Source organism: Theropithecus gelada, chromosome 13, assembly GCF_003255815.1.
Source record: "Theropithecus gelada isolate Dixy chromosome 13, Tgel_1.0, whole genome shotgun sequence".
NCBI lineage: Eukaryota > Metazoa > Chordata > Mammalia > Primates > Cercopithecidae > Theropithecus > Theropithecus gelada.
Window position 1 is genome coordinate 53,587,004 of NC_037681.1, and position 27,720 is coordinate 53,614,723.

At 37.5% G+C, this 27,720-nt stretch overlaps 1 protein-coding gene across 4 annotated transcripts in view; it reads left to right on the forward strand.

Moving 5' to 3' along the window:
* Positions 1–27,720, forward strand: part of LTBP1 (latent transforming growth factor beta binding protein 1) — a 448,496-nt gene that overhangs the window by 264,122 nt on the left and 156,654 nt on the right. For all 4 annotated transcript variants that reach the window (XM_025354196.1, XM_025354197.1, XM_025354198.1 and 1 more), the window contains 3 exons: positions 821–923; positions 4,654–4,725; positions 26,561–26,683. In XM_025354196.1, the coding sequence (XP_025209981.1) occupies positions 821–923; positions 4,654–4,725; positions 26,561–26,683 (298 nt within the window). The remainder of the gene's footprint in view (positions 1–820; positions 924–4,653; positions 4,726–26,560; positions 26,684–27,720) is intronic.

Here is a 27,720-nt window from a genome sequence, read left to right on the forward strand (position 1 = left end):
CTGGCCTTTGGATAGGTCCACAGAGCAGGATCTGTTTTCTTAGGCACTTCCTTGCCCCACTGAGGTGATCTAACTTCAGGCCCCTGCCTCTCAGCTTTTTCTCACTTCCTATGGTTGATCAGGAGTCTTACCTGGTCTTAACACTGGACAACCGTGTTGTACCAGTAGCCTGTAAGTCCTGCTTTCCTGCCTGCTCAAGCCGGTCTTGCTTAAACATGCTGGCACCTTCCTAGCTTGGCTGACCTCCCCGGGTCAGAACACTTGGCTGCCTGGAGCCTTCGTCTCTGCTACAGCTGATTTGGCCCAGCCAGTAATTGTTTCTTCTGTCCTGTCAGTGCCCAGGCCTTGGGGTTATAGGAAGATCAGAAGCCGCTTGTAGGTGGGACCTGTGCCATCTTCTCACGTTTTACACACATGCCATACCCTTAGAGTTCTGTTCCCAGATGATCCACACAAGAGATTTAAAGAGACAGATACAACTAAAATCTAAAAAGCCTATATTGATCTTACACATTATGAGGTTCTTATTAAGAAAAAAAGGCATTGGAAACGTAAGTTTTATAAAGTACTCTGAGCAGTGACAGATTTTCTTAGACTGGAAATACCAAGGTGCTGTCATTTGGAAATGTACTTGTTCATTTTTGTGTTGTATTGATTTCTGTCCAGGTATTTTCTTTGCAAGTTTTACAGTTTTTTTCCTTTCTAATTGTGTCGATAACAAGGGAACTGGTTTATAGTGTGACTGTGAGGTACAGCAGTGCTCTGGGGCTGGGCATCCTGCACTCAGTTAACCTTCATATTTCACACCTAATCATTGCAGTGTGGCAAAGCGCTCCCTGGCCTTTCAAAGCAAGAGGACTGCTGTGGAACTGTGGGTACCTCCTGGGGCTTTAACAAATGCCAGAAATGCCCCAAGAAACCATGTAAGTAATGTTTCCTCACTCCTTTGCAGGTCAGTGTAGCATATCTGTTTTTTATGATTACTCGTTTAATGATGAGGCAGTATTAGACTTTCAAATAACTCTCTTACTGAATTCTAGAATGTAGTACTATAATATGCATTTCCAGAAAATTTGCAAGTCTGAAAAAGTTTTCATGTCAATTATTTTGTAATAAGCACAGTTATTAATTATCCTCTTTAGTTGGATTACTTATGGGGAAAAAAAGTCTTAAGCGGTAATGAGCTAAAATGGACTTTTTGTCTCAGGGGAAGAGAAAATAAGATCTCTTTTAAAATGGTGAGTAAATGTTTCAAACCCTATAAAAAGTCAGTGCAGTTGTTATTTCCTAGGTTTAAATTCCTTAAATGAGATTTTTATTAATATCCACAACGTATGTTGTAGTTTTTGTTATGTTATTGGTTTTCAAATGTCATTAAAAGGAAAGCTGAAATGGAGAAATAATTGGTTGTTGATTTGTAAAAGAGAAACTTGTAATCACTAGAACACAATTCTTTCCCATTTTTTCTAACACTGGTTTTATGCTGTCACAGACCTCAGCAACATTAATCTGTATTAACACCCCCAGGCTTTGATTTGTTTTTAAAGTATTTTTCAGAACATATTGATCTGAATAAATCAGGTTTACACCTTTTTAATACTCTCTTACCAACAATAATTTGTACCTTTAGTTTTTCAATGTAGTATTAACTCTGGATAACTGATTTCTAATATCCAGAATATATTATCAGAATATAATATTCTAATAACTTTAGTGTTTAGAAAAGTTCCTCATAATTAATGAATTCTTCATTTACAAAAATAATCCACGTAAATAAGGACATTTTCAGGACTGAGAGAATTTTCCAAGTAGATGTTCTAAGCTGATTTGATGATCATTTGCAATGTGAATTTCCAGGAAGTAGGTTGAGTGTGATGGTTCATCCTCACTGGAAGATCCATTTGCTTAAAATTATTTTGGCAACCTGACCAAAGGGATCGCTATGATACATTTGGTTTGATTTAAAAATTTTAGTGTTTGAAGTTAGGTAGACCTGAGTTCGATTCCCAGCTCTTTCATTTACTATTGAGTCTTATGGATCATTAAACAGGAATCTATAGCTAAAACGTTGAAAAGGCATTGCCCTCTTTTTTTTTTTTCCTTAAACCTGCCTCTTCTTTGTTTACCGTGTCTGTCTGTCTGTAGGAATATTGAGGAGGATGATATATTTTCCACTGTTAGGTCGAAGGATTAAGGATGAGGGAAGTTAGTTTCATAGAACTTTGTTTTGGGGCTAAGTCTATGTTCTCTAATATTAAATACCTTCCCCATCTTTCTTATTTTTTTTTTTCATTTACCCTCTTCTTTGTGTATCTTTTGCTTAGCTGCTTCTCTTCTCCCTCGTGTCTAAACCCCAAAGTAGCAGGGATGTGATAGACATTTAAGGTGAAGCAACTCCTACTGTCCTTTTTTGTTTTTTTAATCCCTCCACTCTTGACCTTTTGTCATTTTTGTCTAGAATTGTGTCATTTTTATCTAAGATGAGTTCATTGATTTCTGTGGTTTGTGAGCTCTATATTTTGATCTTGATAAGGACTTAGTTGAATGTGAACGTGCAAAGTTTGTCACTTTTAACTACATGTTGATGAAAATAAATCCATATGTTGGCTCATTTAATGTATAAAATTGAAGAAACTGCTTTCACTTCAGGGAGGGCAATGTGGACTATGAATGAAGTAAACTATTAACATCTTGACATTTATTCTGTTTGTGCTGTCTTATGTGACTCACTCCCAAGAAACACACTCAGGGTCACATTCTTCCTGTGTCATTTATAAAGTTTTCCTTTCCTTGGTTGGGACTCCTCTCTAAATCATGTTCAGTTTGGAAGGAAGCAGACTTTCCTTGGCTTTCTCCGCTATGGTTTTGTGTTCCACACCTCTTTTTTTTTGTTTGTTTTTTTCACTCAAACTAGTTCAAACTTTACTTTTCAAGTGGCTTTTATTTAACATTTGAAGTTTTTATTTAGCCACATACAGAACGGCCTTTCGTTGTTGATCGTTTTTTTTTGTTTGTTTGTTTTTGCCGTGAAAACTTAATTTTAAATCTGCAAATGATTTCATCAAATAGTTTGTGACCCGTTAGAAATGTGCTTAGCATGAACAAGTCACTTGTCCTTTAAAACTTTTGAGAAGAAAATGAACATAAAATCCTAAACTGAGGAGGACTGTAAGAGATTGCCTGGTCTGGCTCTCTGCCTTGAAGTAGATGACGGTTGAAACTTCTAAAACAAGTTAATATCCATCTCTTTTGTCTTTGAGGAATTTGCAGCCAGAGATCCCACAATCTCTGCAGGAAGCGTGCTCCAGTGGTCTATGGGACAAGACAGACGTGAGGCCAAGGAGCTGAATGGGGGAACTCCCACACGCCCATATCTCCCCTCTTTTAATTTGCCTTTCCCAGACGCCTCACTGTGATCTCTTTTAGTCATCTGGGGGAATCTGAAGAGAGAGGAAATACAGCAAAGAAAAGAATTGAAGGAGAAGAGGGACACCCCAGTACATATTCACCCTGTTTGTTTAGTGGTGATAGATAAAGCTTATATGGGGAGGCTGAAATAATTTTATGTTTTAATAGAAAATTTCCCTTTTTGTTTTCTACTTTCCCCTTTTACTCCTCTTTCAAGTCTTTTTAATGGTCTAATCTTTCATCCCATTTTGATTATAGCTTGTTTTCTGTTGCGTAGTATTCTCTTAATAGAATTCCTTATTGCAGGACATAGCAATGGCATTTGACATTTTGGGAGTGCTTGTCACACTCAGGCCCTGTGGTAGGCATTTTTCATGAATTCTCTCTAAACTGCGGAAGTACTCTTCCTGCTCAGTAGATGGGAATTACCCTCATTGTATAGAATTTCTGTGTGAAACCCAAGAGGCTTGTTTCCCAAGGTCACAGCTATTGATAGGAAGAGGATTTGAAACCCACTTCTGCCACATCCCAGAACTTTGGCTGCATCCACTATGCCAGGTGGCCTCTCAGGTCTCACTCAAGAGTATCAGAATCTCAGGAAACAGGATTTTGTTGAGAAGTTGGTGATTGCAACATTTGTATTGTTTGCCTATTCTGAGTGCAGCCCTTTTAATTTCCTGACTTCCTCTCATCACCTGCCTATTCTTCTCAGGTTCATAATAGTAAGAATCATCTCATGACTAGGATGTCCGAGCCAGTAATTAGGATGAGTGTATAATTTATTGTCTAAACTGGGACACTTTGGGGAGTAAAGTACTGTTAATTAACTTTGCTGGAATAACAGACATCACCCAGAATGTTCCAGGACATGTAGTAACCCTACCTACAATGGATAAGAAAATCCAAACCCTGAAGCACGTCACTGGGGAGGAATAGATGCTTTGTGATGGAAATATGTAATCACTAATTAGAAGAAAATGTACAACAATCTCAAGATTGTTTCAGTTAACATAATAAAGATTTACTGATAACTTCTTGGGACTTTATTGCAAAATAAGAAGTATCCTGAAAAATAAGCAGAATGGGAAAGAAATTATGGAGATATACATTGGTATTGGTTTCTTGTATTAATAAATGAATAAGTAAGTCTGCTGATGCCTTAAATGGCTTCAGATGTTGCTTATAATAGTCTAAGATTGTAAGAATGTAAACTAAGTGTGTAACAAAGCATTTCTTCCCTTACAGCTTATCATGGATACAACCAAATGATGGAATGCCTACCAGGTTATAAGCGGGTTAACAACACGTTTTGCCAAGGTAAGACTAACTGAATTCATTGATGTGAACTCAACAGTTGTTTTGGCTTTTTAGAAACGTCAGTTGTTTGCCACAGCTTGCTCATTCGCCCAGCCTGTCACAGCGAACCACCTCATGTTCACTCCTTTTGGCTAAGGAAATAGAAGGAGATAAGTTTAAAGTATGGTTATTGGAATTGCTTTATTACCACTGACACTTGCTGCAAGTTTTTAATCTAAAAGAGTTTGGATAGGAGTTTGGATCACATTAGAGAGCACATGTGGTTTCCATGCTAGTCATATCCTTGCATGGGCATGTGCACATATGTGCTTGCATGCACCCACATGTACCTGGCAGTTCTACTTCATTGCCAGTGCATGGTTGGGCAACAGAGTTCCCTTTTCTCCTCTCATCGAAATGTTGCTGGTCATCTCAGGAACTAGATATCAGAGTAAACACATTTTGCTTAGGCAAGAAGAAAAGCTATGTAGCTAAGTATGAAATGCCCTGAACACTTTTGCTCAGTTTATGTTGAACAGTACAGCAAAGTTGTACAAGCAGGGGGAAGCTGGGAAATTGTCTGGTCCAGTGTCTACTTTATAAATAAGAAAACTCAAGCCCGGAGAGGTTAAGTGACTTTCTTGTGGCAGCATAGAGCTGAGATTATAACTTGAGTTTACCAAGGCCTAGTTTAGTACCCAATATGATACCATATTTTGTTTTAGTTACTTTATGGGAAGATCAACGCTTCTAATTTCCCTTTACATGTCTAGGATGAAGATGTTATTAGTAACTTGGAAATACGTGTACATTGAAACCGAGAAAGCAGAGAGCCTCCCAGAGTCTAATAGAACCAAAAGCCATGTTGAGAACATGGCACATGTCTTCTGACTTGTGTTCTGAGGCTCTGTATCCTTGACCAGCATATGTATTTAGGATAGAGTAGATTAAGGTCATGTTACAGAGTATAGGTTAACCCCCTATTCAAATGGCTCATGTCAAAGGAATATCTTGATTACCTGAGAATTTTCTCAAGTAAATTGTCTATAGTGCTGCATCTGTGTAACTTTTTTGATGTGTAGAGTCTTTGTTAACATAAAAGACTTTTCTTTAGAAATGCACATATATTCTGTCTTTAAAAGACTTTTTCTTAAAAATATTGTAAGCCCTCATCGTGTGTCACAGAATGTTGAGAAAATTAGAATTAACCACTTAAGGAGAGGCCACCCATGACACATTTTGAGAAACATCTGTAAAACTTAGTAACATGGGAATATTGGATTAATCTATGTAATTTTAGAGTCAGAATTTAAGGTATCATTAAATTAATTAGATGGATGAATGAGTAGGTTAAATTAAATAATGAACAGATTTTAAGATGCATATTTTACAGTATAAACCAAGTTATTGTTTTATAGAATTGGATAAACGTCTATAGCCTTAGCACATTTGTAGAATGCATTAGTAGAAATAGAATGAACAGGGCAGTGGAAGTAACAACCTTGTACACTGTGCCCGTCAGACTGATTTTGGGGTTTGGATGTTCAGTGTTCATTATTGTCTTTTGGTTAATAAAGTCAACCAGGTTTGTGAAGGGCCTGGAAACATGAGTGTGTTTAGCACACAGAAGTACAGACTGAAGGGAAATATAATGGCTGCCATATAAACACGCCTTTAAATGTTTGTAAACATGCCACTAAATGATTAACTGTCCTACAAAACAAGACGTACCTAATCACAGGGGACATTTCAGGAAACTAGGTGTCTAGGGGCTAAAACTTATGTGAAAAGCTGAGCTGTAATTCCTTTCTTTTTATTCACAGTCTCTGTCCCAGGGGACAGATGGTAATGATAGCATCATAGAACTGGAATGTGCCTATGAGCCATCTAACCTTATATACCGTTCAGGGTAAAAATACTCTATCATATCCCTGGCCAATAGTTATTATGAAACTGTCAAATCACCTGTATGGACAGGAAGCTCAGTACTTCCAAAGACATTTCATCACAAGGTTGTTGGGGAACTCTATTCTGCAGAAAAGGCTTTCTTGTAGTTGTTCCATTAAACTAGAGGACAGAGGAGGGTCCTTGTTTATCCTTCACTATTTCAATCCTGCATAGCTAATTGTTAGATACATTTTCCAGAATGTCAGATGCTCCTAATTTCTCTTAACGTCAAATGGATAAAATATACATATGTTCTCTAGGTATGGTGTGTTTGTTTTTATTTGTTTGCCATTTTTTACCATTCATGGATACTTGAAGACAGAAGGCTTACTCTCAGATAGTTTTATGGTGTTGTTTCTTCCTTATGTATTTGGAAAAATTCACAGGAGAAGACATTTGGCCTTGAAGTTTTCTTTTAGAAAGTGTTTCAGTTATGGAGCAAATTAATAGCTATACTATTATTCAGATTTCCCATTACTACTTTGTGTCAGTTTTGATAATCTGTATTACCTTAGAAAGTGCCATTTTATCCAGAATGTCAAATTTATTAATATGAAATGTTTTCCTAATATTCTCTTGTTTTCTTTTTAATTTATATAGCAACCCCCGTCCCTTTTAGTTATATTGCTATTTGTGCTATATTTGTTTTTCTTGGATTAGGCTTGCCAGTGGTTTATCAATGTTACCAATTTTTTCCCCCAAAGAATCAATTATTTGCCTTGTTGAAAACATTTGTCTATTTCACTGATTTCTGTTCTTTGTTTTCTTTTCCTTTAACTTTTTGTTCAATAGCTACTGTTCCTAATTTCTTCAGATGCATACTTAGGTCATTGATGTCAGCCTTTCTTCTTTTCCTGAAATATAAATAAAAGTAAATTTCTATCAGTCTAGATTCTGACTTTAACTGTGTCCCCTAATTTTGTGTCATATTCTTATCTCTAAGTTCAAGTTTTAAAATAATTTCCTTTTATTTTTTATCAGCATATAATAATTATACATATTTACGGGGTATGTAGTGATGTTTTGATACTTAAAATGTGTAGTGATCAGATCAGGGTATTTAGCAAATCCATCATCTTGAACATTTATAATTGGAACATTCAGTGTATTTTCCTTCTACCTATTTGAAACTATGTAGCTATGGAACACTAGAACTTATTCCTATTTAGCTGTTGCATTAGTCCGTTTTCACGCTGCTGATAAAGACATACCCAAGACTGGGCATTTTACAAAAGAAAGAGATTTAACTGGACTTACAGTTCCACATGGCTGAGGAAGCCTTACAATCATGGTGGAAGCCAAAGAAGAGCAAGTCACATCTTACATGGATGGCAGCAGTCTGAAAAAGGAGCATTTGTGCAGGGGAATGCCTCTTCTTAAAACCATCAGATCTCACGAAAATTACTCTCACAAGAACAGCAAAGGAAAGACTTGATCCCATGATTCATTACCTCCTACCAGCTCTCTCCCGTGACACATGGGAATTCAAGATGAGATTTGGGTGGGGATACAACCAAACCATATCAGCTGTCATTTTGTATCTTTTAACAAATCTCTCTTTACTTTCACCTTCCCTCTACCCTTACCAGCCCCTAGTTATCTTCTGTTCTACTTTTTACTTCAATGAGATCAACTTTTTTGTAGCTTCCACATATGAGTGAGAATAGGTGGTGTTTAACTTTCTGTTCCTGGCTTATTTCACTTAACATAATGTCCTCCAGTTCCATCCGTGTTATACAAATGACAGATTTCATTCTTTTTTATGACTGATTAGTATTCTGTTTTGTATATACACCACATTTTCTTTATCCATTCATCTATTGTTGGACACCTAGGTTGATTCCTTATCTTGGCTATTGTGACTGGTGCTGCAATAATAAGTTCAGTTTTTAAAAATTATTCTGATTTTATTATTGACCCATGGATTATTTAGAAATGTATTGCTTAATATCCAAATACTTGTGAAATTTTTCTTGTTGTATCAGTTGTTGAGAGAGGTGTTAACATTGCCTGCTATGATTATGGAATGACTGTTTTTCTTTCATGTCTGGCAAATTTCAGTGTGTGGTTTTTTACCTTTACAATGGGTGTCTTATAGAAAACATGTAGTTGAGTCTTGCTTCTTTTCTACATTCTGATATTTCTGCCTCTTAATAAGGGTGTTTATTGCAGTATAATCTAAAGTAATTGATCCAGGCATAGCCCATAATTGGGGCCTAGCCTGAGAGGGTTTTTGGCTTTGCTCAGGAAATAATTCAAGGCTGAGCCAGCAGTGAAAGAAAGCAAGTTTATTAGAGTAGCAGGTACAACAGAATGGCTGCTCCATAGACAGACCAGGGCTATCCCACAGGTGGGGTGGCCCAGCATAGTAGCAGCAGCAGCAGCAGCATACAGCAACAGTAGCCATCCAGAGCAGCAGTCCCTGTAAATGGCTGGCTAGCTACATTTAATACTCACTGTTAATAATATGCTAATTAAAGGTCAGGTTATTTAGAATTTTCTAGAAAATAAGTGGAGGAGTTCCCGGAACCATGTAAGATAACTTCTGGGTCACTGTCATGGCATTTGTAAACTGTCATAGTGCTGGTGGGAGTGTCTTGATGCTAATGAGCAGTGAGGGTGACTAGAGGTTGCCTTCATGGCCATCAGCTGGTTGTGGCCGTTTTTTCTGCTGCATCCTATTTTGATTAGCAGGGTCATGATTAGTGCTCAGAAGATAAGTTCTGCTGATCTCCTACCTCATAATTATTGATGTGGTTAGATGTAGGTCTATCTAAACATCTTTGTCTGATCAGGAATTTTTTTGTTCTTTTCTTGCCCTTTCCTTAGAATTCCATTTTAATTTTGGCTTTTTACCAATACATTTTTGCATCACTTTACCTTTTTTTTTTTTCTTTTTTTGAGACAGAGTCTTGTTTATTGCCCCACGCTGGAGTGCAGTGGCACGATCTCAGCTCACCTGCAACCTCCGCCTCCTGGGTTCAAGTGATTCTCCTGCTTCAACCTCCTAAGTAACTGAGTAGCACCAACACACCTGACTAATTTTTGTATTTTTAGTAGAGATGGGGTTTCACCATGTTGGCCAGGCTGGTCTCGAATTCCTGGCCACAAGCAATGCACCCATCTCTGCCTCCAAAAGTGCTGGATCACAGGTGTGGGCTACCGTGCCTGGCCTTTTTGTATTATTTTAAAGGGAGTGCTCTAGGAATTATAATGTATGTAGTAACTAATAGACCGTTTATATTATAATTCCTAGAGCAATCAGGAATTTAACAGTTTAACTTTTCACAGTCTATTTAGAGTTAACATAGTACCTCTAAACAGAAAATATAGAAACCTCACCTCCAAGTAGATCCTCTTTTTGGCCTGAAGATCAGTCTCCTGCTTACGCTCCATGCCATACCCATAGTAAAAACCACCATGAGAGTCTCCCAGACAGTAGTAGGATTTCCTCTTACTCTGTGTTGGAATTATTTATTCACATTATATGTTGTTGTTCACCTCTTTCTTTTCCTGACAGGCTGATTTCTCAGACATCAAAGACCCAGTCTTATTCACTTTTGTGAACCCAGAGGCCCAATTTTTAAAAAATAGATTCGATGTGGATGAAGAAAGGGTTCCTTTGTTATTGATGAGATAAGAAGCTTTTTTTTTTTTTTTTTTTTTTTTTTGATAGAGTCTCACTCTGTCACCAGGCTAGAGTACAGCAGCATAATCTTGGCTCACTGCAGCCTCTGCCTCCTGGATTCTAGCAATTCTCCTGCCTCAGCCTCCTGAGTAGCTGGGACTACAGGCACGCACCACCACATCTGGCTAATTTTTTTGTATTTTTAGTAGAGACAGGTTTCACCATGTTGGCCAGGATGGTCTTGATCTCCTGACCTCGTGATCCGCCCACCTCGGCCTCCCAAAGTGCTGGGATTACAGATGTGAGCCACCACGCCTGGCCGAGAAGCTCTTATTATAACTTTATTTTACTTGGTCAAGTACCAGTGACTTACAAATAAAACCAAAATATTTTTAGTGATTCATGATAAACTATGTTTGTAAGCCCAGAAGTCATAAACTTATAAAGAGGGAAATAAAGAACTAAATAATTTAATGAATTAATTTGATTTGAATAACTAAATTTACTGTGTGCCAGATGCTTTGTTTAATAAGCACTTTATGTCAGTTATCTCCATTAGCCTTTAAAATTTCTTTTTAGAGTAGGTACCATTATATCTCATTTTACAGGAGAAATTGAGACCTAGAGAAGCTAAGTCATTTGTACAGCATATTGCTTTTAAGTGCTACATGTAGGAATTAAACCAAGGTAGAATGAGGCCAGAACTTATGCTATCAACCATCTTGTTCTGTTTTAGGGAAAGGGAACTAACCTTTATTGATCATTTACTATGGGTTAGTCCATATGCTATCTACTTGGTTTAATCTTCAAACAGTCGTATGAGATTTGGACATTATTAGTCCCAATTAGACACTGAGACACAGAGAAAGTAAATAACTTTCCCAAAGTCACACAGATAATTAATAAGCCCAACCAGGGTTGTACTCTCTCTCTCTCTCTCTTTTTTTTTTTTTTTTTTTTTTTTTGACGGAGTCTCGCTCTGTCGCCAGGCTGGAGTGCAGTGGTGCAGTCTTGGCTCACTGCAATCTCTGCCTCCTGGGTTCAAGTGATTCCCCTGCCTCAGCCTCCCAAGTAGCTGGGACTACAGGCGTGCACCACCACGTCCGGCTAAGTTTTTGTATTTTTAGTAAAGACGGGGTTTCACCATGTTGGCCAGGGTGGTTTTGATCTCCTGACCTTGTGATTTGCCCGCCTCAACCTTTCAAAGTGCTGGGATTACAGGTGTGAGCCACTGCGCCTGGCCCCAACCAGGGTTATACTCTCACACCACCTATGGCCACCTTTACTAATTATATATTTGTATGTATTTTGTAAAGTATCACTGATGCAGATACTAGCTAATTAGAAGATATTCCATCTGTTGTGAGAGCTAATAGAAGTCAAAGAAATTAATATTAATTTTGTTTTATTTGGTTAAAAAGTGATGGTTATCAGCCAGCTGTAGTGGCTCATGCCTGTATTCCCAGCACTTTGGGAGGCTGAGGCAGAAGGATTGCTTGAGGCCAGGAGTTTAAAACCAGCCTGGGCAACAAAGCAAGACCCTGTCTCTACAAAAACAATAAAATAAAAACGTGCTGGGTGTGGTGGTGCATGCCTGTAATCCCAGCTACTCAGGAAGCTGAGGCAGGAGGGTTGCTTGAGTCCAGGAGTTCGAGGCTGCAGTGAGCTATCGTCGTGCCACTGCACTGAAGCCTGGGCAACAAAGTGAGACTCTGTCTCTAAAAAGAAAGAAGGAAGGGAGGAAGGAAGGAGAGAGGGAGGGAGAGAACGTTATATAATACATTTCTTCTACTGGCTGATTAATGTTTTGAACAATTTATATTAATAAAAATACCGCTTTAGAAGTGATAGAAATGCACATTTGCAAGTAATCACTTGCTGTCTATTTTGCATATTAGAATGGAGAATTATTCAAGTAATTGCATGAGTTTTGGTTTTTTATTTTTATTTTTTCATTTTCCTGTGTTGGTACGGCTGACTGACCCTCAGCAAACTTTGTTCATACTGAGCATATTAGATGGTTCTACCTTAGTCAATTCACTGATGGTCTACTGGTAACCCCAAATCCTGGCTTAGGTCTCAGGAGGATATTTGTAAAGCAGTGTTATACTTTTTGGCAATGATTCTAGAGTGAAGTAACACACAAAATTCTATTTCATGGGGCCTCAAGGAGGCACTGCTAAATTACATTACAAAGGCATTTGACTCATAATATGATTTCATTCAGTATAATCTATTAAAATTACTATTGAGAGAAGGACTTAATTTCACTCCCTTTGTGATATTGATGGTCAGTAAAATGAAATCGAACTTGCTCACATTACATATGTACATTCAGTTTTCCTAGACCCTTAAAGCTTTTTGATTTTGTTTTCCTAAAGTTTTTCAAAAGGAGCCCATTTAGCATCTAATTGCTCGTGCCTTCCACATTGTTCTTACAGTCTAATGTCTTCTCAGTTTACAAAGCACTTTTAAAATTAAAGTGGTTAATAACTAGAATTACATTATTTCCTTCAACTAAGTGAACTAATGTCCTGAAACAACTTTTACTAATGTGCACTCAGTAACAAAGAACCAACTGTATACATGTTAATTTGAGGAGCTTTCAAATAATTGCCTTCAAAGTTGTTTTTTTTTTCCTCCTCTCTAGTGCTGCTGCAATTATCTTTTCAAAGGAATGATTTATTACATATACACACCCGGAGCTCCAAAACAGCCTTGCTACCCTCAGCATTATGGAATTGTTATAATTTGCTTCATTTATCATAACAAACAATGCAGTTATATGCTCTGATAGATCTAGAGTGGCATTTGTCATTTGATTATTTTGCTATAAAGGTTTGATGTAGAACTGGAATTAAATGAAATAATACCTTGCAGAAATAATACTAAGAGCTCCTATGTCCGTGCTGCTTTTCTTTAATACTCAGTCCTTCCCTGAGTGGAAATACTGAGTACTCTCTTTTGTCCATATTTTGCCATAAGTGGGTTCTTAAAAAGTTAGATGTAAATCTAAGTTTCAGAAATAGAATTTGGTTCTGAAAGTACTTGGAGAATCAGTCTGTTGAGTGAAATATTTTATTAAAAGCAAGTATCTCTTTTGACATATTAAAATCACTTACCAGTTTCAGTTTACAAGGATAAAATCAACTTAGTATTGTTTTCTACATTTTTAGCACGTACTGTGGGCAATCCCACAGTATCTCAGCATGTGCTAAAATGTAATTAAAAGACATCTACACTTTTATAGTTCAGTGTATGTATATTCCTTATTCATAGATCATCTCGAAGACGTTTTAAATGACTCAGTATTCCACAAAGATTAATTGCTGGGGCACTCCTTGCTATAGACTGAAGTATGTGTGATGAATGATGGCTAAGACATTGTTCCTGCCCTTGGAATTTAGTGTAATGGAATCAGTTTGAGTGAGCAGGATGCAATTTGCTTTATTTACTCTTCAAACTAGCTGAATTTTAGCTGACTCCATATGAGCCCATTAAAGGAAACAGGAAAGAGCTAGCCACATAATTTTCTTTCAGCGCCATTCTATTATACTCGTTCTGCTTTAATAAAATAAATTTATGAAACCGATACATTGAGGCACAAGAATTCTCATTACCAAAACTTTCAGTGTAGCCTCCTTTTAGATAAAAAGTTCCTTGGAGTGCATCGGAAATCACATTTTATTTGGACAAAAGAAAAGATAATGTACATATTTTCAGGGGGCGTATCTGTTATTAAATGAGACTCAACAGTCTTGATCAATATTCTGCATAAGGAGTTTTTGGTTGTAAAGTGCTTGTCTGGACTATAGCTTGCATTTCAGACCTCTTAATGACTACCAAAAAAATATTGAGTGTGAACTGCAGTACTGTGAACAGATAAAGGAAGATTGGTTTTCGAATGCTTTGAGAACACTAGATAAATGAGGACTAGAAAGTGCAGGTGAGACCCCCAAGAAAGCCTGCCTGGCTGGAGAAAAGAATGTGTCTTGCAGCATAGTGCTAGATTGAAACAGGTAGGATGAGATGAAATGATTGAGAGTTTTAGGGCAAAGCTCTTATAATTAATCGCATGCACCGTTTGCATTATTCTCATCTAGAGAATATTTGTGTTCAAATCAGTGGCTTCAATTAGTTTCTTAGCAAACAAGCATTAACATTTTTAACTGGGTTTATTTGCGTACGATTAATTATGGGCTTTGTGATATGTGCTGGGAAAACAATTATTGGATTTGTTCTGCTTTTAACATAATGTTAAAGAAAAATATTATTTATAACATTTGTTAAAGGACAGTGAGGCAGACTTTATTCAGGTAACTGTTGTAACAGGTATAAGGACTACTGCAGTGGAGTTTTGGGGTAGGGGAGAGAGATTGGACTCAACTCTGAAAAGAAGGAAAAGTAAAAATTTATCACCAAGGAGTGAGGGTGAGGGTGTGGTATCAGTGGATAAAAAATTACTAAGAGGACACATCGGGGTAAGGGGGGATTCTGGCTAAACCAACCTAGGAGGGTATGCTTGCTGAAGGCAGATCACGGTGAGCAGACATTACCTAGGGGTTGGTGGAAGATGAGGAACCCAATCAGATATCCAGCATGGGGGATTCTGGCTAAACTAACTTAACAGGATTCTAGCTAAAACTGGACAATGCGGAGACAAATACAGAAGCATGCATGAAGGCAGAGCCTGGTTGAGAAGAGGGTTCGGAGGAGCCTGACTAGAGTTTGATCAAGGAGAGCATCTTTGTCAATGGAACACTGAAAGGCCATTATGGCAACCTCTTGGAAATTTGGAAGAAAATGGATTTATGGCTTAGACCAGAGTCATTATTTTACAGGTATTGTCAAAGGTATACACCTTTGACCTATTTCCTTGATGGAAATAAAGCCCTTTTCCCCTCATATACCTAATAGTTAAATGAATTTACTGTCATTTTTCTGATGGCAGTATTTCTTGTATCCTGTGCTTGTTTTCTGCGTTTGTTTCTTATTTTGGGGAGGATTTGCCGCATAAAATCCAGAACACCCAGTTAAATTTGAATTTCAGATGAACAACAAGTAACGTTTTTAAAGTAAGTACATCCCAAATTATTTATTTGAAAATCAAATTTGACTGCTATTTTGTATTTTTATCTGGTTAACCTGTATTTCGAGGTTATATTCTTTAACAGATCCTTTAGTGAGGGTCACTAAAGTATATACTTTATGTGTCTGAAAATATCTTTATTTTGCACTCATTTTATAATGAGACTACTCGTGTGTACAATTCCAGATTGGCAGTTGTTTTCTAGTGGTGCTTGACTATATTATACCAATGTCTTCTGACTTCTGTGTTTTGACACCTCTTCCTTTTTAGATAATGTCTTTCTCTCTTTTGAGATAATCTCCTAATTCCTTATGTTCTGTAGTTTTATCATGATGTGTCTATATTTAGATTTATCTTTATTTTACTCAGAGTGTAATGTCAATCTGAAAACTCATGTCTTTCCTCAAATTTGAAAAGTGTTCACCTATTACGTCTTTAAATATCACTTTCCACCATGCTTTTCTGCTGAAACTCCCATTAAACAAAAGTTGGAGTCTGGTTTTCATGGCTCTTAAAAAATCTTTTGTCTTTTTATTCTCTTTTTTGCTGCATTTTGAATGGTTATCTCAGTTCCATTTTCCAATTTTCTAATTTCTGCTTTACTATGCCCATCTAGGCTTTATCCCATTTGTTACATTTTTAAGACTGTTTTTCATTTCCAAGGTTTCTAATAAATTATTGTTCATAGCTACCTGTTCTTGTTTTATATTCTTTAAGTATTCATTTAACTGGTTAAGGCATGCTGAAAATCTTTAAAGAATCTTGGTAAAACTATTTCGTAAAATTATTCTCATCTAGAGAATATTTGTGTTCAAATCAGTGGCTTCAATTAGTTTCTTAGCAAACAAGCATTAACATTTTTAACTGGGTTTATAAGCTTACTTTGAATCAGAAGTTTATTTTCATCCTCCCCACCCTTTTCCTTTTTCTGTCTAGCAATTTTATGGAAATTTCCACTTGGAATCTGGGGCCTGTTGGTCTAGAGCTAGATTATAATGGTGGCTTCTGACCCATGGAGCTTTTCTTTTTATGATATTGTTTGCATAAGAATGTGATAATTTTCCTTTTTCTAATATTAGTAAATTTACTTTTTGTTCATGATTGCCTTACACAACTTTTCAATCTACTTATATATTTTGCTAACTTTTGTTTGTTTGTTTGTTTATGTTAACTTTTGTTGAATGACTGTTTAGTGGAGCCATTGTGTTAAGTGCATTGGATACAGCCTTGTGAGATAAGTAGTGGTGTGTGTGTGTGTGTGTGTGTGTGTGTGTGTAGCTCCCTCTTTTCCAGAGCTAATCACTGCCCTTTCAACTTCAGATCAATTTTATCTTATGAAATTTCAAGTAATTCAGTAAGTGTTTTCTTTAGTGTCTGGCTTCTTTCACTCAACAGTATAGGGCCAGTACAATTTTCATTTTTAGAGTTCTGCCTTGTAAAGTGAAAATATTCCTTGATGTTTTTATTTAAATGCTTTTTCCCCTCTTTCATCTTGTTCTCTGACTTCTCTGCTTAGGCACCATTGCCCCAAAGTTACAGCTTTGTCTCCAAAGTTGCCTTCAGTTGCATTATCATAAGTGAGTTGCTACGTTTCTTTCTTTCTAGAAGGTTTTTGGGAATATATAAGAGAGCGATGTGGGCATAAAGATGAAACTTAGATGAGATTAGGCACATTCAGAGTGGTATGGTTGTAGACACAAGCATTCCTGTGCACCGATAATAGACAAACAGCCAAATCATGAGTGAACTCCCATTCACAATTGCTACAAAGAGAATAAAATACCTAGGAATACAACTTATAAGAGATGTGAAAGACCTCTTCAAGGAGAACTAGAAACCACTGCTCAAAGAAATAAGAGAGGACACAAACAAATGGAACATCTTTCCATGCTCATGGACAGGAAGAATCAATATAGTGAAAACGGCCATACTGCCAAGAGTAATTTATAGATTCAATGCCATCCCCATCAAGCTACCGTTGACTTTCTTCACAGAATTAGAAAAAACTACTTTAAATTTCATATGGAACCAAAAAAAGAGCCCATATAGCCAAGACACTCTTAAGCAAAAAGAACAAAGCTGAAGGCATCATGCTACCTGACTTCAAACTATACTACAAGGCTACAGTAGCCAAAATAGCATTGTACCAGTACCGAAACAGATATATATAGACCAGTGGAACAGAACAGAGGCCTCAGAAATACTACCACACATCTACGACCATCTGATCTTTGACAAATCTGACACAAACAAGCAATAGGGAAAGAATTCCCTATTTAATAAATGGTATTGGGAAAACTGGCTGGCCATATGCAGAAAACAGTAACTGGACCCTTTCCTTACACCTTACACAAAAATTAACTCAAGATGGATGAAAGACTTAAATGTAAGACCTAAAACCATAAAAACCCTAGAAGAAAACCTAGGCAATACCATTCAGGACATAGGCATGGGTAAAGACTTCATGACTAAAACACCAAAAGCAATGACAACAAAAGCCAAAATTGACAAATGGGATCTAATTAAACTAAAGAGCTTCTGCATAGCAAAAGAAACTATCACCAGTGCAAACAGGCAACCTACAGAATGGGAGAACATTTTTGCAATCTATCCATCTGACATAGGGCTAATATCCAGAATCTACAAAGAACTTAAATTTACAAGAAAAAATCAACTCCATCAAAAAGTAGGTAAAGGATATGAACAGACACTTCTCAAAAGAAGACATTTATGCAGCCAACAAACATGAAAAAAAGCTCATCATCACTGGTCATTAGAGAAATGCAAATCAAAACCACAATAAGATACCATCTCACGTCAGTTAGAATTGTGATCATTAAAAAGTCAGGAAACAACAGATGCTGGTGGAGAGGATATGGAGAAATAGGAATGCTTTTACACCGTTGGTGGGAGTGTAAATTAGTTCAATCATTGTGGAAGACAGTGTGGCGATTCCTCAAGGATCTAGAACTAGAAATACCATTTGACCCAACAATCCCATTGCTGGGTATATACCCAAAGGATTGTAAATCATTCTACTATAAAGACACATGCACATGTATGTTTGTTGCAGCACTGTTCACAATAGCAAAGACTTGGAACCAACCCAAATGCCCATCAATGTTAGACTGGATAAAGAAAATGTGACACATACACGCCATGGAATTCTATGCAGCCTTAAAAACGGATGTGTCCACGTCCTTTGCAGGGGCATGGATGAAGCTGGAAACCATCATTCTCAGCAAACTAATGCAGGAACAGAAAACTAAATACCACGTGTTTCACTCAGTGGGAGTTGAACAGTGAGATTACATGGACACAGGGAGACGAACCCCAGGGCCTGTCAGGAGGTGGGGGACTAGGGGAGGGATGGCATTAGGAGAAATACCTAATGTAGATGACAGGTTGATGGGTGCAGCAAACCACCATGGTACGTGTAACAAACCTGCACATTCTGCACATGTATCCCAGAACTTAAAGTATAATAAAAAAAAAAAGAAGATGAAACTTAGAATCTATTGTTCTTGGTATATGTTTTGGAAATAATAGTAGAAAACCAGCAGGTAAGAACTAAGACTGCAGTGAACCAAACTTGATAATTCAGTTCTTCAAAACACTTAGAAATGTTTAATGTTCCTTTTGTTTAGCCTACCAGAGGTTAATCATAATTTTCTGTTGTATTTTCATTTAATCTCAGAAACTGTCATGTACTTAGTATGATGCCAGATCATGTTTTACAATGGTCAATGGCTCAGAGGGAACTGATTGATAATTTACTGATTTGAAGGTGTTAACTGTCCTGGACATCCTGTTAGAACTACTGCTGCACTTTCTAGTTTAAATATGCACAGTATTTTCAGTAAGAATTTAAACAGCTTTTGATCTGGACCTGACCACCCTATTTCAGCATTTTCAAATCAAATTGGTACCATTCCTGTGCATTTTAGAATTATTTTTCTGGTGTGTCCTCTTACTATGCTGGCATAGGATTCAAAAAGGAAATGTGTTTACTTCATTAACTTTTCCTCAGGAAAGACAGTAGTGAAGTGAGTCATTAGCACATTGTATTTTTCAATAGCTCTTTGACCTTAATCTCTGTGGCTATAAAATGAATGGGAAGATGCCTACTGTATTATGAGTGATGAAGAAAGCCCATGATGGATTCGTGTGACTGTGAATATTTCAAGGAGACGTTAATGCAGTGCCTGTAGACTACAGTCATGAATCCAAGACTAACAGAGTATGTGTTACTAGCAGCGTCTTCCATGTGTAGCACACATGTATCAAGAAATAAATACAAGCTGTTCTCTGGGCTCTGATAATTCCTTTATCATGTTCCCCGAAGACAGAAGAATTGGAAGGAAAGGAGTTGCTGCCACAGTGGTTTGACTTTTTTCAGTGAGTCCAGTGATTGAATCCATCCTATGGTGGATGATCATTTTATAATCACGGGACAGTTACAGGGTCATGGGTAGGCATTAGCAGCAGTGGGGCCTAGATAGAGGCAAATATAATCACGAAGAGACTCATACAATAGTCTTTGAAGCTGGCCCCAGAGAGCAACATTTCACAAAATGTTTCCACAGACCACCAGTTCAGAGGGATGTTAATAGATTGTGTGTTTAAAAGGGTCCCACAGCCAAATGTGTAGAAAAACCAAGTTAAACACAGAAAAAACAAGAGATTTTGCCAAAGGACTCCTCGGGTTTTAAATATGCTTGTGTATATAGAATAGGCAGTATTTCTCAAACATACTTGGCTGCAGAACCCCCGTTTTAGCAGAGGTCTCACAAAGTCTGTGTTTTGTGTAAAATACCTTGGGTAAAATTGCTGTAGAACATTGGTTTTCAAATATTTTTTTCTCCACTTATCTCCTAGAATAATTTTGAAAAAGTTAGGTGTTCACACATCTTTAAGCCGACATCTACATTTTAATTAAAAAGTTAAGTGGATACAATAGGTTAATTTCTGGCACATTTATATTGTATGTGTGCATTAAATATTTTCTTTTTTTTTTTTTTTGCTCTAAGTAAAGAAGAACAAAGGTTTAATTTTTCTCTAATGTTGATGCTATTTAAGTCTAAAATAGCTAGGCAGATAACATTTACTCTGTGACATCATCTAGGAAATTTTAACAAAAAACTTATAATTTATATAAAAGTAATTTATATAAAAGTATTTTAGAAAGTCAACTCTAATTCCTCTCTCTTTTATCTACTTACCTTTCTGCTTGCCATCCCTGATCAACTTTCACTTTCTCGTGGAATTCTTGAGTGGTCTACCTAACACCTGCTAAGCTAAATTAGGTACCCTTTACCATCAACATGGAACACCCCATTATAACACATATTGTACTATCCCTGCTCCTGTTGGACTGTTACACCATTGAGATAGGAGCCTCTAATTTTTTTAAATTATTATTTTTTATTATTATTATTATTATTATTATTATTATTATTATTATTTGAGACTGAGTCTCACTCTGCCGCCCAGGCTGGAGTGCAGTGGCCGGATCTCAGCTCACTGCAAGCTCCGCCTCCCGGGTTCACACCATTCTCCTGCCTCAGCCTCCCGAGTAGCTGGACCTACAGGCGCCCACCACCTCGCCTGGCTAGTTTTTTGTATTTTTTAGTAGAGACGGGGTTTCACCGTGTTAGCCAGGATGGTCTCGATCTCCTGACCTCGTGATCCGCCCGTCTCGGCCTCCCAAAGTGCTGGGATTACAGGCTTGGGCCACCGCGCCCGGCCGCATTAAATATTTTCATCAAAACTTTGGAGCTGCAGAATTGGTTCATGCCATTGATAAACAGTCTCTGCCACTTAACCTAATTGGTAAAGCCAGATCTTCTTATGAAACACATCAGACTCATTATCTTTCCTGTGACTCTATCCTGGGGTTGATATGTTTGTGAATTGTTCATTTATTCTGTGCCTGCGAGAATTTTACCTTTCAAGACAGTGTACTTAGAAAGGCCTAGAAAGATTCTGGATTGACAAGAGGTCAATCCAGATCTCAGGGATCTTGACTTGGTCAAGAACAAGAAGGCCCTGATGAAAGGGGAAGATAGGAAAGGAAGACTGGCAGATATATTCTTAGGCAGATCGCTTCAAAAAGAAACATCTGAAGGCTGGAGATCTATAGATTAGTTCCCTTAAAAGTATCCAAAGCCTGTGTGTACACTATAGAATATCTTCATGTTCCTTCGTGGGTATGTGTACCCAGTGCAAAGTTGTTCTTTGGAAGTTTAAGAAATATATATATTAAAGTGAACTCCTCTACCTAAAGTATTTATTAAATTAAATAATTAAATCATTTTATTATTTATATTATATATATTATCTGTCTGGGATTATTATTTATTATCTGTTTGGGGAAAGTATTTGTGTCAAGAGGTATTTTTCTGCTTTCAAGTGGAAGGCATACTGCTAATGTAATTCTATCATGGCATTTCTATTCACTAGCAAAAGCTGAACACATACAGGTGAATCTCCAGAAAGCGTCATATTTTCACACAGTAGAAAGATCCTCATGTCCTGTTCTTACCTTGTCCTGACTCCTGTTGGACATGCCTCATTTCCTGTATGAACTTGCATCACTAAGAAGACAGTAAATTCTTACTCACTTTGTTAAACATACATACTTTTCCGTAGAAGAGATGCATAAAAATATATTTATTTCCCATAAGGGCACTTGTGCTATTCGTAATATATTATGCACCAAATGTCATACTGTGTTTATTCCCTGGCATTTTCAGCCCTGGCAACTGGCAGATTGTTTTGAAGTTGGAGAATATTTAAACTACAGGTAACCTTGGGGATTATATAGTTCAGCCCATCTGTGTTACAGGAGAGGACACTGAGATCAAGAGAAACTCAGAGACTTCCTCTGGGTAACATAACATTTTGTCCAGTTGGACCACAAGGTAGATCTTTGTGGAACATTCCTTCTATTATTTTCCCCCATCCTCTTCATCCTTTTTAGAAATATGGCCTTGGGCAAAATTATCTCTATAAAATGGAATAATTATTCTTGTACTGCTCACCATCTAGAATTGTTGTGAAGTTCCAATGAGATACGGTGTGCTATAGAAATGTAAAGAACAAGGTAGAAGGAAGATGAAGGTCCTCACTTCATTGTCAGCCTATCGCATCATTCCCCTGTACTGAAATATTTAGGCTGTTTTATGTTGGGTTGTTCATAGGGAGTCTCTTGTTATGCATGTATGCCTGATTCCTCTAAATTTTTCTACTACCTGATTAATAGAAGCCCAACCCTCTTATTTCTGTTGTATTAGGTTGAACCATAGGACATTGCCAATATTTGACCATTTTAGAAGAAGAGCAGTTTTAGAAGAAAAGCAGTTTTGTATTCTTGAACTTCATCTGTGGGCTGAAGTATGTGGTAGGCTATACAGGCGGAGATACCTGTAAATGTTTTAAGTAAGTGGAAAAGTATGTAAAGCTCCTTCATGTTAGCAGTAGCTGCGTGGAATTTGTCTACTCTAGAGGAACACTTGGGTCTGGATGAATTTCTTTCCTAGTTTCTGTTTCTATAAACTTCTAGACTGCCTGCCTGAACACAAAAGCTCAGGTGGGGATAGGGAATGGGTGACTGGCTGTATGTGGGTGCTGAGCCCCTTCAGCCATTTATTCTGGCCTTCATTCTTTAACTCAGGAAGTTGTGCTGTATGCAGTGGTTATACCACTTCTTCAAAGGACAGACTTCCACGGTTTTCCAGAGAAATTTGTCATCTATAGAGGGAGAATAAGGAATAAATTCATGTGTTTTTCAAACTGAATATTAAAATACTTTTGATTTAGTTAGAATCCATTAAGGAAGGTTTGTTAACCCTTTAAAATATGAGACTCGGCTGGATGCAGTGGCTCACAAGCTTTGGGAGGCCGAGGTGGGTGGTTCAGTTGAGGTCAGGAGTTCAAGACCAGCCTGGCCAGCATGGTGAAACCCCGTCTCTACTGAAAATAAAAAAAAAATAAAAAAAATTAGCCGGGCATCGTGGCACGTGCCTGTAATCCCACCTACTCAGGAGACTGAGGCAGGAGAATCGCTTGAACCTGGGAGGCGAAGGTTGCAGTGACCGAGATTGTGCCACTGTACTCTAACCTGCGCAACAGAATAAGATTCCATCTCAAATAAATAAATAAATAAAAATATGAGACTCCTGAAATGCTATATTGTTGTTTAATATTATTTAAAAATAAGCTATTTATAAAATGACAAATATTGTAATCAAGTTTTATTTGATTAAAGAAAGAAGATAGCTTTAGGCAATGAAGTCTAAATAGAATTCTGGTTTACCATTTGCCCATCACGTTCCGTACAATTGTTAAGTCTAAATAGAATTATGGTTTACCATTCACCCATCATGTTCCATACAGTTGTTAAGTCTAAATAGAATTCTGGTTTACCATTCACCTGTCACATTCCATACAGTTGTTAAACTTTGGCCTGATGATGTCTTCACTTGGAATGTTCTTCTCTCATCCAGATACAATGCGTTCAGTTCAACCAGTGCTTTGTTTTAACGTATTTGCGAGTCTCTGACATCCTTCAGTTTAATTTAGGAAACTTGTGACTACCTGTCTAGGAAAATCACTTAGACAGTTGCTCCTGTTTCTTAATAATTAGAAAGATCTTATTAATTTGTTAATTTCTGAAGTCCTATATTAAAATTATGGGGATAAGTTGTTTGTTGGCTGGAAAGGGGCACAAAGAACTTTCTGAGGTAATGGAAACATTCTTAATCACGATCTGGGTGGTGGTAACACCACACGTGGATATGCAAAAATTCATCTAGTTGTATACTTAAAATTGATATACTCTAGTGTGTATACATTAAATATAGGACACAAATCCAATCTCTAATTTGTAGTAGTTCAGGAAATATAAAAAAAAATAGAGAAACCAAGGCAGTTGAAGGAAACAGTTTTTCTGGAAACTGTGAGAATGTGTCACAAAGGAAGGCTGAGGCTTCCTGGGCTCCTTGGGCCAAAATTAGGGGAAGAGTTGGTGCCAGTGCCAGTGACACAAGCTGATTAAAACAGTCGTAACAGGAAGAGTCTTACACGATTCTTCTTCTTTGTGGATTTTTCTGTCTCTTACTGTGTATAGCCAATAGGTTTGCTTGGTCATTTTTGTTTGTCTTCTTCAGTCTGAATTCCTGTCCTCCATTCCCATGGCATCAGGGTCAAGGCAGTGAGCAGTGTGGAGAGTCAAAGAAGGGGCATTGGAAGAGGGTACTAGGCACTGGTTGTAAATCAGGTATTTATAAGTCTAGGGGGAAACCTCTACCATAGCCTGGCAGCCAGCCGCAAGGCTGAGATGGTGCTGTTATAGAAATCACCTAGCAAGGGAAAATTCTGGGTCCTCAATCTTATCATGGAATGTGTAGTGGTGCAGCCAATGAACAGGAGTACAGGCCATTCAGGGGAAGAGGAATGCTAATAATCATACCCTAGTGAGGATGAGAGGGGAAACAGAAGAGTGGAAATTTTGTCCAGCCTTCTTGACCACAACTGGCTGGTTACCCAAACTTGAGGTTTTACTTGGGACATATAATAGGGCTTCACTTGTACCATGTAAGCTCCAATTGGACTTGGCACTCTTCCTGGTCCTTCGTGGTGGTTTTCTTAAAAAGAATGAGTTGTGGGGGAATATTTTCAGTTACATGCTGTACATGAATGTGCATTCCAGAACAACACACACTTCAATAAGTAATGAGATGGTCAGGTGCTATACTGTGTGCCATACCAGGTGTCATCAAGCTGTACCAGTTTCCAGCTACGTGCAAGTTGGAACACCATAGAATTTATACAGCAAATATGCATTAACTTATCATTTGAATGTCATGGAAGGTATCATATTTTATCACTGAAATTAACTTAAAAATTGCATGTTCTGAGTAAAATATGTACATTTAGATCACGATGCCTACTTAGAACATGAAATATTCATGTTCAAATAATGTTGGTATTTGCTCAAATAATGATTGAGGACTATATTTCTTTTTATGTGATGATCCTGATAGTAATGTTTTGCTACCATTGTATCCAACTTTTTGATTTTCAATTAATTACCTTTGCAAGTGACTATATAATCTTTCTTTGTAAAATCACTCCATTTGTATCCCTCCTCTTTCAAATCACTTTGATTTTCCCCTGGATCTCCATATGCAGAGTATCTTAAGTGTCTATTTGTAGCAGTGATTTCCTCTTTCACTCTATTTCTGAATCTTCTGCTGCTGCCAGGTATTTCTACTTGGGTATCCCAGTGTGGCCTTGAACTATAAAACTGAACTCCTCATCTTCCTGCCTTCTTTCTTCCTCAGAACTCCTTCCGCAAAACCAGCTGTGATTTTTTTTTCCCCTTTTTTCTTAGATTAGAAGCCTCCCAGACATCCTTGACTCCTTTCTCTTACTTTCTCATGGTGTGTAGTCCAGTCAAGCCTGAATTTTACGGGCTCTGTTTCCAACTATTTACCTTCCTGAATCTTCTTTTCCAGCCAGTGGTTTGACTCATTATTTCCTGAGCCTCCTTCCCCTGGCCACACTCCGTGCTCAAGCTCCAGTGTTTCCCACAGAAGTCATTCCTTCCCTTCCTCACCCATCCATCCAGCTCCTGCCCAGACATCAGCACTCTAAAGGCTTACCTCCTCCTCAGTGCCACAGTCTGCCCCACCTCCAGCTTCCTTCTGTGGCTCTTACTGTCTGTGTAGGCAATTTCATAATTTAACTTCTAACAGTTTATGACAGTTCTTTCTTGTGATGACTTGAATTGCTTTTCACTTCTTTAGTTTTTCAAATATTCATATGTACAGTTAGACTGTCAGTGCTTCCAGAGTGACAGTCTTTGCCTTACCTATATGCTCCGTAATGCCTAACATAAACTAACACTAAAGCGAAAATTCTGTGAAGGCCAGAATTTTTATCAGTTTTTTTTTAACTAGTAAATCCTTAGCACCTGGCATGTAGTAAGTATGTAATAAATATTTGCTATATAAATGGTAAATGTTCAATAAACGTTAATTGATTTAATATTATTCACACCTGCGACATCCTTTTTTCACTATAACTAAAAGATTATTATAGTGAAAAAGGAAGTGAATGCAATGTATAGCCAGAATCTGCTCAATGGGGCCTGACCACTCGTTCTAAAGAATTATGTTTTCCTGCAGATATCAATGAATGTCAGCTACAAGGTGTATGCCCTAATGGTGAGTGTTTGAATACCATGGGCAGCTATCGATGTACCTGCAAAATAGGATTTGGGCCGGATCCTACCTTTTCAAGTTGTGTTCGTAAGTAATAATCACTTTTTACTCCTATTTTGGATTAATTGTCTTTGGGGTTTTCCCAAAAGAACGGAAATGCTTAGTGGCCAACTGAATGCTTGTAAATATGCGGAAAACCTCATTAATTAAAATGACAAGGAGGGGGCCCGCCTGATGTAGTAAAATAAATCTATATCATGGAACCTTCTCTAAAATGCATTTTTATTGTGGTGATAAAAATATAGTAGCTAAAACTCAGGATAAAGACAAAGCCCACTGAGGAAATACGCTTTGATGGAAAGAAAAGAGGGAATTAAAATGGACATATCAACCTTTCTTGGTACCTGAGAGATGACAGTAGGTTTTTCTGTCATAAATACAGTATTTTAAGGATTCTTTAGGTTGAATTAAACTGTGTCCCAGCTTCTGCCTTTAAGTATTCCAAATTCTGAGTCTCTGGACTCTACTTTAGTGAGGTTTCACTTCTTTCTCAATTGCAAGAGTCTGGAAAATAGTTACCAAGGCCCTGTGTTTTAGATTTTCTAATTCAGTCTGATTTCAGATATTGTCTTGTTCTTTAAACCCACCAAAATGACCCTATATTATAGTGTTTTGCCTTAAAAATGTTTCTGAGACTTTCCCTTGTTTCTGATAAGGGTAAAAATCCTTCATCAAACCACATGTTCTAATATTGGTTCTGAACTATAGTTTCACCAAAGAGATACTCCCTCTGCATGTAAAGTAATCCATGTAATCACTACAGATCATGTGCCATTAGAGAGGAATGCATTTTAGGTATAAAGTTCTCAAATGCAGATTTGAGATTTTAAGATTGTCTTATTTTTAAAGTAGTCATGCCCATTATTACAAAAGTAGGTAAGGACTGCAAGGTTTTGTTTTTTTTTTTTTTTCTAAAGAGATGGGGTCTTGCTATGTTGCCTAGGCTGGACTCAAATCCTGGACTCAAGTGATCTCTGTTCAGCCTGCTGAGTAGCATGACTATAGACGTGGGCCTTGTAGCACTGCAGATTTTTTTTTTTTTTTTTTTTTTTGAAGGGGGGTTT